Source organism: Glossina fuscipes, unplaced genomic scaffold (assembly GCF_014805625.2).
Source record: "Glossina fuscipes isolate IAEA_lab_2018 unplaced genomic scaffold, Yale_Gfus_2 2, whole genome shotgun sequence".
NCBI lineage: Eukaryota > Metazoa > Arthropoda > Insecta > Diptera > Glossinidae > Glossina > Glossina fuscipes.
In genome coordinates this window covers 12,194,094-12,211,693 of record NW_023998416.1, presented here as the reverse complement: position 1 = coordinate 12,211,693, position 17,600 = coordinate 12,194,094, and the positions used below count along the sequence as shown (strand labels likewise).

Sequence of the window (17,600 nt, the reverse complement as noted above, 5' to 3'; positions counted from 1 at the left end):
TCTTACCTACATATCACTGGAATGTGTGCTAACTTTTACAATAACGTTGCCTATGCTTCGTTCGGGCCTGTAGAAAGTACCAAACCACCACCATCACCATCACCAGCATACAACCATAGATTTTCCACCCCAATCAAGCATGTGTTTTTGTCATGCCGCGTTCTCTTCCTTGGCATACTCACTACGTCATTACAGCTGTTTGACGAATACGCACGTCAGTCGTGCAGTTCGGCGAATGTGATAAGAAATGACTAACATTTTGACATTTCGCCGCTTATTGCCGTTTCTCTGTTTTTGTACTCGTGTACTTTCCTCTATATGCAGCCAAATCAACAGCGAACTCTCACACTATGTTGTGTTAATTTGCGAGTGCTCTACAATATATGCTCACATGATTTTTGTGAATTCTACTCTACTCTACTTACTCCACCATTCATCATCATCATAATCATCATCAACGGTATGTTATTGTTTGTTTTTGTTTTTCTATCTAAAAAAAAAAAAAAATATAAAAACAAAAAAATGTGTGTTTTTCTTACTTCTTCGCAGTTGCTAATCATCTATCATGTTTTAGTCATTGTTATTGTTGTTGTTTTTATGCAATTTCTGCTTTCATATGCACTTTTATCGGTGCTTTTCCTTTAGTTTTTAAACTAATCGACGAAAACGTCCCACATGTTGTTTATCATACCGTTATTTGGCGCCCACTCTAAGCGCATGCTCGTCACAGAAATTCACGCACACATCGCCATCAAATATTAATAATACCAATACAAGCAGCCAGCCAGCTAGCTAGCCAGCCAGCCAGCAAGTGTCATCTCTCTCTCATGTTTATAGGATTTTTGTTATTTTTTGTTGTTTTTTTGTTGTTGTTCTTCTTCCTTTCTTTTCACTTTTTGTTGCTGCCATCACTGTTGCCACATAAAATTAAAATTCATTGGCATGTTTCTGTTTTGATCAGTTCGCTAAGAATTGTCGTGTAGATAGCTTGCCTGTGCGCTCTCTCTCCGCTCAGCATTGCCCCAACAATAGAAAATCAAATTTGAAAATTTCAAATATAACAGTATTTTCAAATACAACAAACATGAAATGAAAAAATAGATTCTAAAAAAAAAAAAAAAAAGAAAAAAAAAAAAGAAAATTAAAATATTACAAAAATACGAGAAGGAAGAATTGATAGAGAACGGATGATCCAAGGAAAAGGAAAAAAACGGATTCGATCAAAACATAAAAAATAAAAATAAAAAACATTTTCAAAACATAATCGTTGTGCATTTATGTGGCGTGTGTAATAAGGGATTATTTACAATTTATAAGATAAATAATTTGTTGTGTTACTCTCTTATTCCAAGAAATCTATATATCGTCTGACCAGTTTTCAAAAAAATTATTCAAAATTCCGAAAAATCCGAGAAAAACCCCTAAACAATCGACACGTACAGCGTCGTCAACTGGTGGCGGAGGTGGATCAACTAAAATGGCTTCAAAACGTAAGGCCTCGGTGCTGTTGCATAAGGTAAGAAATAACCATAGCAGAGTATTTTCTAAAAGTTGGAAAAATCTTAAAAATTATAAGGGGAGACTGATTTGCGGATATGATAGTAATTATTACTCAAAATTCTATATTAATTTAGTCTTAATCTGTTTAATTAATTCCTGTTTTGCTTATCGATTCATACAAATCCCAAATTGAGGATAGCCTAATATAGAGACTGATGATATATTTTATAGGTACGTTATGTCAGTACTAACTAAGAATTATAGGAAAATGAACATTGGAATATATCGCCCCAAGAGCGGGATAGTAAACTAGATTCCTTGAAATAGTTAACTGGGCTTTAACTGAGCACTGAGCCATGTTTACTGCAGTTGTGGAGAAAAATCGAACGAAGGTTTTCTTTCCACTCAATTAAAGAGCTTCGGCCAAGCACTTTATTAGATTTCTTATCGCAGACATAAATTGACAAATTTGAAAAGTTTAATTCGGCGTTAAATTCTTATCAGCATACAGGCTGTCGGAGAAACGAGATGTTTTGAACCCCACTCACTTTTTTTATTATTATTGTTTTTTTTTTTTTTTTTTTTTTTTTTTTTTAGCAACCACTAACTGCTTAATTGGTTTGAAGAAAAGACATAAACGAGACATTTCGTATCTGAAAGGAAAAAAAAAAAAAAAAATATTAAAAATTTTGAATAACACAACGTCGAGACCAGCTTGACATAGAAGTTGATGTAAGAAATACGATGACGACACTTAGTCAACGTAGGAGTGGAAAGAGTTAATAGGGTATCATATTAATTATTCAGAGTTACTGAGGACAATTTAATGTAAGCTTTTAAATATTGCAAGAGTTGCTCAGCTTTTTAAACGGGACAACGTGAGCAGAATTACCGCTAAAGTTAGTTTTCCAATAGGAAAGAACCGTATATTTAAAAACTTTTCCTCACCAACGACCGATTATGTCATGTTAGAATTTGAAACTATTACTTACCAGTTGTGTGACACTACTACTTTATGCTTAGCTTTAATAATTGACAGTATTTGGTCAGTTGGCTTTACGTTAGTTATGAAACTCTTAGCTCTTGAAGTAACCTTCAAGGGTTTGATCATAAAACAAAAACAACGCTTTAAGAATGATGAGAGCAACTTCCATCGTGAGGGGTAAAAAAGAAGACGGAAAAAGGAATCAAGTCCTGCTTTAGCGTTTCTCCCAACTATTATAAAATATCCGATTTATTTCAGGAGAGATAAGATTAACATTAAATTTTTCATCGATATTAGGTGCTTTTCGGTGTAGGAGATAGACACGTGAACTTTGCTGATAATGGTCCATTAACTGAAATTAGTTAATGAGCTTACCATGGCAAGAGAGCGTAGGTGGTAGTAACAATTGTTGAAATAGCTTTTGTCTTGAACTGATAAAAACACGAACTGCAGAGAAATACAATTACTTCACTTTCTATTTCTTCGTTTTCTTTTCTTTTTTTTTTTTGCTTCTTTGTCATTGTTTCAACCTGTTCATATTGACTCTGCATATTTATTTATAGAAATTTTCCAATAGGATCGTTAAAATTTTACATATTATGTTGTGTTATATTATTTGAAGGTATATTCAAGAATTGCTTCCTCTACGAACTATTATTATGTCCGTAGACTTACATTTGCGAAGAAATGCACGTATTTGTATACATAAGTAATGATATACGTACACGTATATATATATATATATATACATGTGTATGTATATGTTTACTATGATTGGGTGTCTGTAGATAAATGTTTAGAAAAAATTTTCCTCTACTGAAGCAAAAAATTTCCTTCTGTAACTTTGGCATTATCAAGAAAACAACAACTATTGTATAAGTAAATTGCTCTTGTTGTTGTTTCTGTTGCCGTTGCTGTTGGTATTGCTGTTGCTGTAGGAATAGAGTAAAGCCTCAGCAAAGTTAAGAAGAGAATAAGAAAGGAAAAAAAAAAAATCATATCATTGATAGAGTCTGGGGATATTGGGAACGTAAAGTTTGAGTTAAATTAGAGAATGTATGCTGCCTGTGACGTTGTGTGCACTGTGCCTTGCTGTGTCTTAAGCATTCTAAGCAAACATCTACATACATTGGTCTATATATATACATATATATATATATACATGGAAGTATAATGGATATGAAAAGACACACCAGGCACAAGTATTGCTCATAAGGAAAAATGAAAATATGGAGCACAAAAGCGTAGGGTTGGTGAATAAAGGCAAGGCTAGAGGGAAGATATATAAGTTTATATCAATTGCTTTCTACTTAACTCTGCCAACAAACTATAGATTCTCCTTCATCTGTATATTGAACAAACTGTACAACTTTCTTAAGCTTGAGACAAACAACAAAATAAGTTTAGTTATTGGTATAGGTAGGAAAAAAGGGGCAAAATTTCATTTAGTAAAATATAAATTGATGTAGTATGAAAATGTACTTAGGTATGTAAGTAAATGTGCGTGTGTATATGCGCGCGTGTGCGGTTGTTTTTGTGTGCGCTCCTCTACGAAGGGAAGAGTAATAATGCCAGAAATTGTTGTCTGCGTTCACTTTACCCACATCACTCCCATGCTTGCCTTTTTCATTATAGTCTTAACTGTTTTGCTTGACCAACTTACTTGGTGTTAATAGCAGAGTAAGGGCAGAGGTGCAGAAGAGCAGAGGGGCAGAAGGATAATGTTATGAAAACAGCAAAAAAAAAAAAAAGAAAAAAAACTTCTAAAACTCTAACATGACTGCACCTTAAAAATCTAGCAGCTAAGACTCTTTTAGACTCTAAGGGTTACAATAACGAACACCCATGCATTGACTAACAGAAAGACATATGAGGAGCATATGAAAAGGAGTGCCGTGTATGCATATTTACACAAGAGCACACGCAACTACAAAGATTTTCAGAATATGTAGTAAACCAAGAAAATACATTAAAGTCTCAAACAAAATGACCCACCCACCACTCACACAAACACCTCCATCTCCACATCCATCCAAAATAATGTGCTCGCTTATTTAGTCTTTTAGTCTGCAATATAGAAGTGAAGTGAGTTGTTGTCAAATACCCGATACCCCCATCAACATAACGTACATCTAAACGTATACTGAAACGGTTTTCTACATATCATGCATGAAACTTTAGTTGTTAAATATATACATATATGAATTGTTCGTATGTGTTGATGAGCACATGTTTACGTATATATATATATATGTAAGAAATGTTTGTACCCCTCGTATTTGGTTGTGTGATTGTTACTTTGTGTGTAGCCGCCCAAGAAGCTTTTCTTCTTTTGTTGCGTTTGATGAATTACCGTGAGCCCTTTTAGAGAAGTTGTTTTCTCGACCACCCACCCATACTTGTAAAATCGCACTCACTCCAATAGATAGCACATGTGTAAGTATAAACAGACTTCCACTTACACACATGTTTCTAATTCTACATACATTCAGTCAGCTATTCAGTCAATGCGCGAGACTACAACGTCAACTAAAACCACCCATGCGAACACAAAAACGTTGGCTTGTCAGACTCATATTAGTAGCTTTAAACCACCTCCTTTATCGTTCTCTTTAGCGAAACGTAAACTCATTCAATGTGTAATTCAGGCACAAACATATACACAATCGTATACACACACACACACACACACATTCACAAACACAAATACACCCTTTCTCGGTCTTTCCCTAATACACATTTATATAATAAGAAAGTATACGTTGTGACGACGACCGTGTCTGAGGTTTAAGTATGCGGAGGACTTTCTGATAACACACAAATGTACATAGTTACCAACATACACACACGCATGAATATCTGTGACTGACTGCACGTATGAATGTTTGTTCAAATTGTCTTGGCATGACTTCTTATTGTGCACAAAACATATCTCCTATGTACTGCATATACATACAAGTATATATATATATATATATGTATATATATATATATATATATATATATGAGGATGTATGTATGAGGGTATATTAGGAGTATATATGCCTTTTCAAGTTATATTCCTTCAAAAATTGTTGTTGTCTAATCAACATTAGTGATTCATTTTTTGTGTGTGCATATGTATGTATACTTTCGTTTATTTCGCACAAATTAAAGATTGTCCATTTTTATCTTGTGTACTTATTCTTTTGTGCTTATTTAGTATCCATATCAAAGTACTCTGAGTTATGTACACATCTTTAATTTTATTTTCAGTTTGTAGGCAGGCAATGACGCTTGCTTAACAATGTGTATGCAAAACTAAAGAGGACAAAAGTAAAGGTTAAAAGGATCAGAACACCCATCACAAATTTTGTCACGCGTTATGACGATAGCCCTAAAAAAATTCAAGAATTTAACATCGCAATACTATTTCTGTTTGCAACACGTTTGGTAGTCCATACCAAAAAAAAAATGGAAGAAGAAGAATGTAGAGCAAAAAAATCAAAATAAATGATTGCTTCTTAAATAAGTACATGTTAACAACAATTAATAGTAAAATTCAAAGCTCTTTCGCCTTTCAGCTAATCGCACTTACAAACGTAGTCATGCCCACAGTTAATTTTTATAACGTATACCTCCTTAATTTCGAATTCTCAGAGTTGTAATAGTATGTTGAACTTTGGCGCACATATCCTTGACTCGATTCCACTGACTTTAATGTGGAATTTTAATGTGGAAGTAAATCGTTCTTCAAATCGTTTCAATAACAGCAATGGAAAAGAGCGCCAAGTACTTTAAAAGAAAACATAAAGCCCTTTGGTACAAATACCTCGTACGTCAACATTCATGTTCGTTGTGAACATTCATTACACACGCGACTTGATATTTGAAGATTTTGAAATTCTCTGAAGTAATTCTCTGAGCGTAAATTTCACCTTATTTTTACAGTTTTCGATTATTATCGCTAGTCATGGAGCGAGATGATTATTCCAATAGCCCTTCTTTGCTCAATTGCATTTATCTTGCATATTTTCTGTAAGTGTTCTGAGCGCCATATCGACTGGATAGATGTCAGAGTCTAGAAGTATTCCCCCTCATACCAGATATGACAGATTATGACGCTTCGAAGATTATTTTACATTAAGATGCCATAAGATATAGCAACTTGAACGATTATCTCACATATCATTAGTTCTTCAATTTTTTCATTCGTCCTTATGTGGACATTTGAAAATATCGAAATTGTGGACTCTCGGTTGATTCTTTTTTGTTATAGGAACCTCGACACTCCTCTTCCTTCATTTTTATTTAGCTCCTAAGGACAACACCATGCCTGTAAAGTCTTTGTTATTGAAAAGCATGAAATTCAACGTCAAATTCCCGCTAGCCATACGTGCATCCAAAATTGACTTTAAATTGAGTTCTAATCCGTTCAAAGGCAGATTTTTAAAACTGCCAAAAAACGAATATTTTAAAATATTGTGTTGTGTCCTTTAAAACCATAAGCTCTGTTTAAAAATTTCCTTGGCCACAATTGGGGAACAGCCTTTCACATATTTACTTGTGGTTCAAGATTGACGTCAGGCAAAGCAAGTTTTATTTTTCCCTTCCGAACGAAGTGCTATGGCAGTTACGGCAATAGCGTTTCTAGGAGAATTAACAAAGGCCATCGTTCTCGGGCTAACGTTAGTTTAATGTATACAAATTGTCGCCGATAGTCCTTACAGTCTTTGAGAAGTGTTGACAGACAAACCGAGAAAAGGAGGAACTGGAGAACTGGTCCAAGTTATGCAATCGAAAACGCGATGACTGGACTGCCACACTTGTTCGCTTCCTAAATAAGCTGGTAAAGGCAGCTTTCTTTTCCCTACCTTCAGCTATTGTTAAAGGGTTTCCGCTGCAATAATAGTATTATTGGCTGAAATCTGCCAACCAGCACTGCTGTCAAAGCAATTCGATACTCGTGTGTCACTGGAATGTCTAGTTCAGATTTTGTTAGTTGCCACACTAACGCAGGAGCGGCGTTCCGCTCGGAGATTATATTTGGTTTTAGGTTTTGCTGACACAATTGCTTTTAAACTAAGCTTCATATACTAATTTTTTTTATTCCTTTACAAAATATATTTCAATCTTTATTTTTTAGTTCATTCTTATGTCCATTTTAGCAAAGATCACTTTCACGTGCTTTGCGCTGGGTTGTCATCATTTCCTATTATTTCTTTTGGCACGAGCGAAGACATAGCTCGGTGTAGCACACAAACGACTATGTAACGCGTTTATAGGTAATAGATGTTATTTCCTGCTTATCTTACATATCTTTTGGTTGATATCAATCAATTTCTCTCGCTTCGGCCCTCTCTCCGTATACATCCGGCCAACCTGCCACCACCCTTACTGTTTCTATATCTTTTCTTCAGCTCAGACTTTCCTTAATTATAACATTTGACGAAAGTTTTAGGAAACTGGGGGACTGTACGTATGGTCGGTTCTTCATAGAATCTGTCTGTTCGCGTTTGTTTTCCATTATAAGTATCATGAGTATTATCAGTATTTAGCGCGAACAAGTGGACGAGATGGACAAAAATGTCTTATCAGAGAAAAGCCGTATAAAAATTAAACTAAAAAAAATTAACTTTTAAGAGAAAAGAAGTAAAAGCTTCTGAATCCTTGAATAATCATTAAGGACACAAATTGGACAAAATAATGAAAGAAAATCAAGGAAAAAATGAAATGATGGCTCAAAACACTTGGCTTAAGTTTTTTACTTCTATTTTGAAAAGCACAGCTGGAGCAAAGCCATGCTGCCTTAGGGTGGTGTAGGTTGGTAAGCTTAGATATCTACACTCAGCTATAGTAAGATAATAAAGAACCTGCAAAGGATTTATATTTGCCGAAAGATACACGTTTACTGAGAATTATTTTTTTGTTCTTTTTCTTTCGTTTTTGATTTCAAATCGACAAAGAAATATTCAGCATTTGCAAAATGGGTATGAGTACGAGGGGGTGTGCTGGTGCTTACACTTGAGTTTTTCCAAGAAGACCTTGTTTCAGCTGCGAATTGTTGCTGTGTAAAGCTACCAATTGCTTATTTGTTTTTATTTTTCATTTTTCATTTTTTTTTTTTTTCATAGGTATATGTGTGCATGTATTTATTTTCATATATTTAACTTGTGTGCCAACTGTTCTGCAAGACTTTTGTTTCTAAGGTTTATAATCCTAACGAAGAAAGTTTTATTTTACTCTATTCATTTTCGTTCCTGTTTCTTGTTTCTTGTGATCTCTCTGCGTAACACAGATGGAGGGGTGGTGGTGCCGCTTGAATACATTTCGTTGGAGAGATTCGATTTTTATGGAATTTCTAACTGCTCTGCCAAGATGTCCATAAAATGAAAGTTTAAGTAAAGGAGATTGTTAAAACGGAACAGGGAATGTTGTTTGCAAAAAAAAAAAAAAAAGGCTTCAGCATAATGGCAAGCCAAGAACCCTCGTCTCTTAGGTTTACTTATTCCAAAGCAAGACAGTACATGTTTTTTTTTTTTTCTTTTTTGCTCCAAGATGGCATTGTATGATTAAGTGTATTGATGGGATAAAACGGGGCGGGGGAAAATAGAAGGAAGAGAAATAAAAGGTTTTTCGTTACGATAAGAAATAACTATTTTGTTGTAACTTGTCTTGATTTGGGATAGACAGCAGTAGCAGTAGCGACAGCAGAATAAAGAAAATGACTAGAAGTGTATGCCCCGCTGTGCTCTGCTTTCTGTTACTTTTTTGCGTTTCCTCTTCTCTACTTATTTTAGACAAGATGTGTCAGTGTAAAAATTCCATGAAGTTGAATAACTGTAAGAAAATGCTTCGAAAAGGGATATGGGGGTTTGGAGCACGAGCAAAAGTAAAAGACAGAGTCCAGTTGCCAATGCCAGCTAAGTTTTGTCGGATGCTATACTTCAAACATACATAGGCAAAAACAAACAAAAAGAAAAAAGAATACTTTTCTATTCTATCTACTCCTCTAGCATACTTTTGGGTGCTTATCATCCTTCTACCCCTATTATGTCTGCTACTATTGCTGGGGATTATTATTACAAACGTTTTTATGATGGTCTTCATTTTCATTGAAACGTCAGTTACTTCGAGAGCAACATTCATCTTACCTCATACTTGGTGCAGAGCGCACATCACCACTATAACTCCTACCCCTGCTCCACTTCGCCCAACAAACACAGCCCTATGTTATCCTCTTCGATAAATTTCTTTAATTTTTTTTTTTTTTTCCGTTTTTTTGTCTTCCTCTACCGAAAAACACGCTATAAGAATAGAGGAAAGAAATAAGGCACAAACAACATAGAATGAAAATAAGAACTGTAACAAGTTGTTGATGTTGATGAGTTTGTATAGCTTGTCTGGGATAGTCGGGCAAAATGTCGTGGAAGTAGAGATGGGTGGATGAAGCTAGCCCAACGGATACCAATCCAACTAATATTAAATTCTACCGTAATATAGCAAAGCATAACATAACGTAGAATACCAGTGATAGACACATACAAGCCAAGCACGTAATACAAGGGTGAACGTAAGAAGTAAAACGGAGAAGTCGTTACTGCAGGCTGACTGGCGGCAAGTACCAATTCATTTGTAATTTTTCGATTTCTCATATTTTGCTACAGTATATTCTGTTCCTCTTTTGTCAAATCCTGATTACCATCCGAGCTCACTCCAGACGATCCATTTAAAGTTCTTTGGTTTCTTAGACACACTGAAACAAGCAAAGTATTAAAATTTACTTATGCTCCATAGTATACTATGCCAATGCAAAAGTTGGCTTACGTTCCCCCTTTTGACATAAGAAAGCACGTTTAAATTTTAGATCGCTCTTAACTACACCACACATTTTTCCATATTAAGTTTACAAGAACTAACTCGCACATGATGACGGTGATGATGAATTTTCCTAAAAGTCAACGCCGTGCATAGAACTTCGCTGAATGAGTTTAAATAGGAACACAACAGTTTTAAAAAGTAATAAAATTGCTTGCAAAGCTTGCGGTATCCAAAATTCCCTGTAAAACAACGCACACATAAGCAATAAAGAAATAGTCAAAATCAGCTCACCCCAGAGGAGCACAGCCTTACAGCAACGTGAGCTCTTCGTATTAATTCATATGTGAGGTATCCTTTTCTTGAAAGTCATACCCTTCCCCATCGTAACTGTTCCTTTAGTCTGTTATATAACTACAAAATACGGATATTTCTTCTCTCCCTAGCTTTAAATTCGTATCGTGCAAAAATTTAACCTAAAAAAAAAATTACACACACACACACATACACACACAGACACGCAGATACATCACACATGTCTGGTTGTAACTTTACTTTGAAACGAGCAAGGAACCTTAATGTTCATTACAGCCAAATTTGTTGCTCTTGCCACTTCGTTCACCATTACTACCACATGTGTGTTCTTTGGAAGGGTAAGAAGATAACCCAAATGCTTATTCAAGCCTAAGCTTTGTTTTCGTCGTTTTCTTGCTGCTTTTCAAGTTATCTTGTCACCCGCTGCCTCCTCTCCTTCTTTTAGATTCTAACTATTTCTTACCAAGTGATTGATAATGTTTAGAAGCCCCAAAAAGAACAAAAAACAAAAAAAAAAATAAAAAAATAAAAAAAAATATAAGACAAGAAAAGAAGGTCTGACAACACTGAAATACGGTGAAAGGAATTTAACTACCAATGCCGTCATTGGCACGAAACGTTGTGTACTTAAAGCTTACAAAGGCCGGCAGAGGAGTGGGGTAGAAAGTTCTTAGTACTGAGTTTAGTATACATTTCTTAATGTTGGCTTCAAAAACTTTGATTAGTTTATGGTTGTGGCATTAGTGTTGAGGCGGTTGGTTTCGTGGGTGTTGTACTATGTCTTGCTATATGTGAGTGTTGGTATTATTTTGCTAATAAAATCTAAAACAACTCCATGTGTATATATATTTATATGTTTGTGTTGAATACATCCCGTGAGAAGATGTGCGAAGGTACCGGTGTGCATAAAACTTTTACATTCTACTACAGAAAAAAGAATGAGGATGTGTTGCAACGGTACGTATGCTTTTCTATAGACCTTCAAAACTTCAAGACGATATCTTAAGTGATGTGTATTAAAGTAAAAGATTCATACCTTTTGGTTCGTTTTCCTCTTCTAGCAAGTTGTATTTAAAAGATCTGACGAGCTTTCAAAATTTCAATATATAAATGTATATAAATATTTAAATGTAGTAATAGAATCATTAAAAGCGAATTAAATTAAAAAAAATTCATTAAAAGTATTCTTTAGACGTTAGCTTTAATTAAAGAGGAAAGCAGATAATAACAACAAAAATTTGCCAGCAGACGTTATGTAGATCTTCGTCTGAATTTTGGTTACTAATTATTTTAACGGCATGGATACATGTTCAGGTAGATACAGCCCTTATGTGGTCCAATTTTGTCTTCAAAAGCACCTTATCCTATCTTAAAATTCTTTTTTATTTTTATACCCATCACCGAGGGATGAGGAGTGTACTCATTTTGTCGAAACGTTTACAACGCCCAGAAAGAAGCATTTGAGACCCAACAAAGTGTATATATAGTGGATTAGCCTCAAATTCTGAATTGATTTAAACATGTTCGTCTGTCCATCTGACTATCTGATCGTCTGTCTGTGTAATGACTGTTGCACACATTCTCGTGGGTGCAAAAGTAAAGCTATTCACTTCAAATTGGGCTAAAAAATTGGAAGCTCTTGCGCGCAGGTTGTTATCGAAAATGGGTCTAATCGGTCGAAGGACACCACAGATGGAGAACACCTCTGCTTTTCAAGAGGAATAAAAAACTAATTTTTTGCTTATTACTCATAAACTATGGCAGGTAAATGCACATTATTCAAGTTAATATTCTATAGGCGACAAAAATAGAAAAAATTGATGATGTCTACCCAATAGTATAGTGTATCAAAACTACATTTTTTTTCCAATATATTTATAAGGTGTAGAAATAACCCCGCAAAGTATATACATTTTAGAACAGTTTTAAACTTCGAATGTACCTAAGTATGTCCGTCTGTCCACCTGCCTATCTGCACGACTGCGTAGTGTACGTGACTGGAAGTGACTGAAGCTTGTCCAAGGATACGCCTATAACACTCGTAAGTCTATGCGATGTAAACTTTTATTTTGAAAATGGAAAAAATCATCCGCGTGCACTCCACGTTATAAGGTATGAAAATTTAGTTCTTTCATTTTATTTTTTTTTAGGACAACGTTGACGGGTGTAGAAGATTCGGTCACGACCGAACATAATTTTATTACTTGTTTCGCTAAATCTGGTATTATTTCAACATTAGCACCTTATGTTTTTTGTGAATTAATAACATTTGCAATTCATTGCTCCGAATCAAAGATATCTTCATGAAGTAATTTGAAGGTGTTAAATCGCAAGACTATTGCGGCTACTTGATATCGGAATGTATCGAAATTATTGCATCATCAAATCTGTCGTGTAATCATTCGATAGCTTAAAGCGATAGGAGGCACGTTGCCTGATCTTGTTAAAAGGACATGTGATTGAGTTCAAATCATTCCAACTTAGGTCAATAAAAATTTCGGCAACAAAACTAGCGATAAATAAAACCATCACCTCAAAAAACACAGTAACGGAAATATTCGACGCATAATTTGTAGATAGGTTTCACAGGAAAGGGAACAAATTGGTTCTTCACTATACCACTGAAAGAAAAATTATCTTCATTTGACAAGCGGATTTTCCTGGAAAGTCACCATCAATTTCAAGTCGTCGTAACGTTTACGATGATCCAATATTTTTTACTCTATACAGCAAATAATTTTATAAAGATCTAGACTTAAGCTGATCTACAAGATTCGTAAAATTGAACTCACATTCAATCGCAATTGTTGAGACCGGCTTAGAGTCCACATAAAAGGCAGCGATGTTTCCCTTACTTCACGCGTTTATTTGTCTTTTATGTACATGGAATACTTGAAAAGGGAAAGCCCGCTCGATATTACCAGCCGGCTTATATAACAAGCACAATGAAACGTTTACGAAATCTTGATACACGAAATGTTACAATATCGAAACAACTATTTCGGTAAAAAAGATGCAATCGTTGATTGCATCGTTGATTGAGGCGTATGCCAGTTCCTAATAAAATTACATACCTTACTGAAGGCAACTAAAGAGGGCAAAGGAATTTTGGTATTAAAGATGTGGCCACAATGCCTAGTGCATATCATATCAACTCTATTGGGAATCTATCTTATTGAAAATTAATATCTGTTACTCAACTCACTAGCTCTTATTGGGGTGCTCGCGGGCAGTTGAAGCTATTTTCATGTCTTCTCGTCTATTAAAACCTGGGCGTAAAATCTTCAGCAGCAGTGCTAATAATAATGCGGCTGCCGTTAGTGCTATGTTCCCCTATTAGGTGTATAAATATGAAGTTCGTGTGTTTGTACTGAAAATACAGGTTCAGGTTTTGTCTAAATTGTATAAGTACTTTATTGCCCAGCGCTAGGTATACATATCTCCCATCTGTCTGACAATTTTTCTATTCATCGAGCCGTGTTCTTCACATCGTCCCATCGATACAAACAAGAAATGATCGGAAGGATTAGAGTTGGTGAGTAAGCCGGATGGACTAATACTTTTCACTTGATTGGTTCCAACATACAGGCTGGATATATCGATGTATAGGCGGCCGAAGGGATGTCATGGAAAAAAAAGTGAGCTCGTGCTGCTTTTCAAACGTCCTAAATCGATTACTTGTTGTTGGCAGCGCTGGGTAGATTATTATGGCAGATTATTATTTTCAGATATCCAAGCTGTACAGAAAAACACAACTTTACACATTTAGGTTCTTTACACGTGGTATAACGGCCATCTATGGGAAGATTCCGGTTTGATATTTACACCTACGTATATTACAATCGGTGTAATAAATTCATTTCATTTCATTCGAGACGTGCGTAAATTTGTCCCTAAGCTTTAATTTTCTCATGAAATTTTTGTAGGGATTAAAACATTCTACCAAATCTATAGTTACACCTTCTAGCTAACTACATTAAAGCGTTACATGACGAAACACCATATTTACTTACTCTTAAAGAGACATTTGGTCTTGGCTCACTATCTGTTTTGTTTTTTAAGCTAATTCAACAAAATTGGAAAAGGACATCGGCTTTAAAAAAAAATTTAAGAATTCAAGCCAAGCTAAGATAAACACTAGCAAAAAGAAAAAAAGAAAAAAAAAATTAACGGCCTGAAAGAGAATAATTTTTTATCTTTTGAAAAAAAAAAAAAAAAAAAAAAAAAAAAAAATTACAAACATACACTAAATCTATGAGAAAAGCAAACACAATGAATGAATAAGTGGACGAAACAGCAGTACTGGTGGGAGGCGATCATTGGGACGCGAAAAGTGGTAATAGCGGTGGTGGAGGAAATAGTAATAAGCGCACACACACATATACCAATATAAACGAGGCCACTATCATCTGCATCTGCATAGAATAGAGATGAATGCATGGAGACTCGCTAACGATTATCGTCGACAACATCAATGTCGTTGTGGTCGGTCACTTCAAAGACGGTTATAATGTTGTTGAGTAACTAAACGAAAGGCACATAGAAAACATAGGTACGTATAAAGAGTTGAAAACGGCTTTCAATCTACAGAGTAGTATATAATGAACGATGCGAGACGAGGGAAAATTTATATCTTTACAAACGTGTATCTGTGCATACGGTAGTCGTACATATATCTATACAATATATATATACATATATATATAACGACTAGGATAACTTTTTCCCATTACTATAAACGCGGTTGATAACAAGTATTTCGGGGGATAGTTAAGGGTATAGGAGACGAATATTCACATCTATATATGTATAGATATGTATGTATAATATATGATATATATATATACTTTTTTTTTGGTTTTCCATTTTATATTCTAGAAATGAAATTTTGTCTTATATAAAAAAAAAGAGAGAAATTTCGAAGGAAAACTGTATAAAAACAGGATTTTGTAGCTATCGCAAGGGTAACCGAATAGAGCGCTTATTATTACAATGTAGTTTTAGCTGTTTCTGTTGTTTTTGTTGCTGCTGAGACGGTGTTCTCTGACATTTGTGCTATTACAACCGCACGGGTTTTTCATTTTTTTTTTTTTTTTTTTTTTTTTTTTGTTATGACCCTCTAAGTAAACCCAGAATGAAAAACATACAGAAGTTTGGCACAATCATCAACAGTCAGCAAATGCCAGAGAGGTACATTCACATATATGTGTATGTGGAGTCCGTTGTCTGTGTTTATGTATGTATACGTATATTTATATATATACATTTATATATATATATATATATATATATATATATATGTATAAACCAAGGAATAACCCATAAGCACAATGTTCTTATTCAGGACACCATTACCATCATCATCGTCAGCACACAACGATTGCCACAAATACAGCCAACACTCTCATCTTCTTCGTCATCATCGCAGCTATCACTAGGAACCTTAGCAAGGGTAGAAGCATTAGCAACAGTACTACTATCAAATCGTTGAGCTTTGCGAAAAAACAAAAAAAATAGAAATAATATTCAACTCATACAAATTCAAACATAAACTGAAGAGACTGCCTGCCTTAGCATGTGCTTGAGTGTGGGTGTGAGATTGTTTTCAGAAAATCAAATGTGTGAGGCTTGGAAAATGTGAAGGAGTACGTAGAAGAGTAACACAACTCAAGAAAAACTTTTTGCAATTCTGCTCAACGGCAGACATAAGCGTAGAACCCCCAGAAATTAACCAGCGCTAACATTTCAAAAACAAGGGAAAATGTATAAAAATCTAAATTAAGGGGATTTGTTATTTCCAGCACCACCGCCACCGCTACCGCCACCGCCACCCCCCCCCCCCCCCCCACCACCACCACCATCAACGCCATCACTCCAGCACTCACTATATCACAACGAAAACATTTGGCAACGTCTAAGAAGTGTACCTTCATGGTAAACGAACGTACATATATATGTATATATATATATACCTATATATATATATATAAAATTTGCGAATGTGTTATCTTAGCATCAGCAATACTGCCAACCAATTTTAGTTTAAATTTCATTCTTCATCATATTAGATAACTGCACGTTTCCAAACGTATCTGTTATGTACATGAGTTGATGGGGCGACCTTTTCCTTTAAAAAATTTATGAACAAAAAAAAAAAAAAAACATATAAATACTTATTGAAAAATACGGTTGCTTAAGTAACTGATTCGTTCGCTATTCTTCACTTCATTGTGTTCATCGAAAACTGCCAAAACCAAAAAAAAAAAAATAAAAATAAAAAAATAAAAAAATAGAAAAATATTTAACAACTGTCACTAAAATTGATGAATATATTACATTTCCAATGCAATGGAATCCTTCTCTACTTTTCATTTTTATTTCTACTCTTCTTATCTATTATCGTATTATAAATCTTACATAATAACACAATATCTAAGAACATTAATTTCGTTCTACATTCAACATATAAGTAGCACTTAGCTTTGCATTGATCTCGACTGCACCGCTTGACCAATCGAATAGTTTCCAGAAATTTGGAATAGTTGAAGAGAACTTAATGATTTTTCAATTTTCATTAATTTAATTAAAATTAATTGAAGAAATTCGAAATGTTTTTTATTTTTATAAGTCGCCTACATACTTACGCTTGAAAATCGCTTTACTCTCAAATGTTTTTGAAACGTATCTTCATTTGTATATGTATTTTTTACAAATAGTTGTTGCAACCTTTTAAATAGAAACAAAAAGAATAATGAAAACCGTACTGCTCGAATCGAATTAATTCAAAGAATCATTTCCGTCATGTCTCAACTTCTCAAAATAAATTCAATTTTTTAACTTTTTATTAGATGCAAGACTTCTTTCATCATTCGAGGGTTTATCTTAAAGAAGTCGGTAGACATATACTACTCAATGTATTGCTTGATGCTGGCGACTACTTCTGCCATCTTTTAGAAAGAATAAGCATTCCGTGCGGAAAAAATAATTTGGCTTTTAAGGGCTT

General features: G+C 34.6%; 1 protein-coding gene across 1 annotated transcript in view; it reads left to right on the top strand.

Annotated features, from left to right (window-relative positions):
- The first annotated feature begins 1,149 nt into the window (after positions 1–1,149).
- LOC119633534 (integrator complex subunit 12) overlaps positions 1,150–17,600 on the top strand; it is a 52,471-nt gene continuing 36,020 nt past the window's right edge. Inside the window, exon 1 of the mRNA XM_038027137.1 lies at positions 1,150–1,516. Within this exon, the coding sequence (XP_037883065.1) occupies positions 1,478–1,516 (39 nt within the window). The 5' untranslated portion in view covers positions 1,150–1,477. The remainder of the gene's footprint in view (positions 1,517–17,600) is intronic.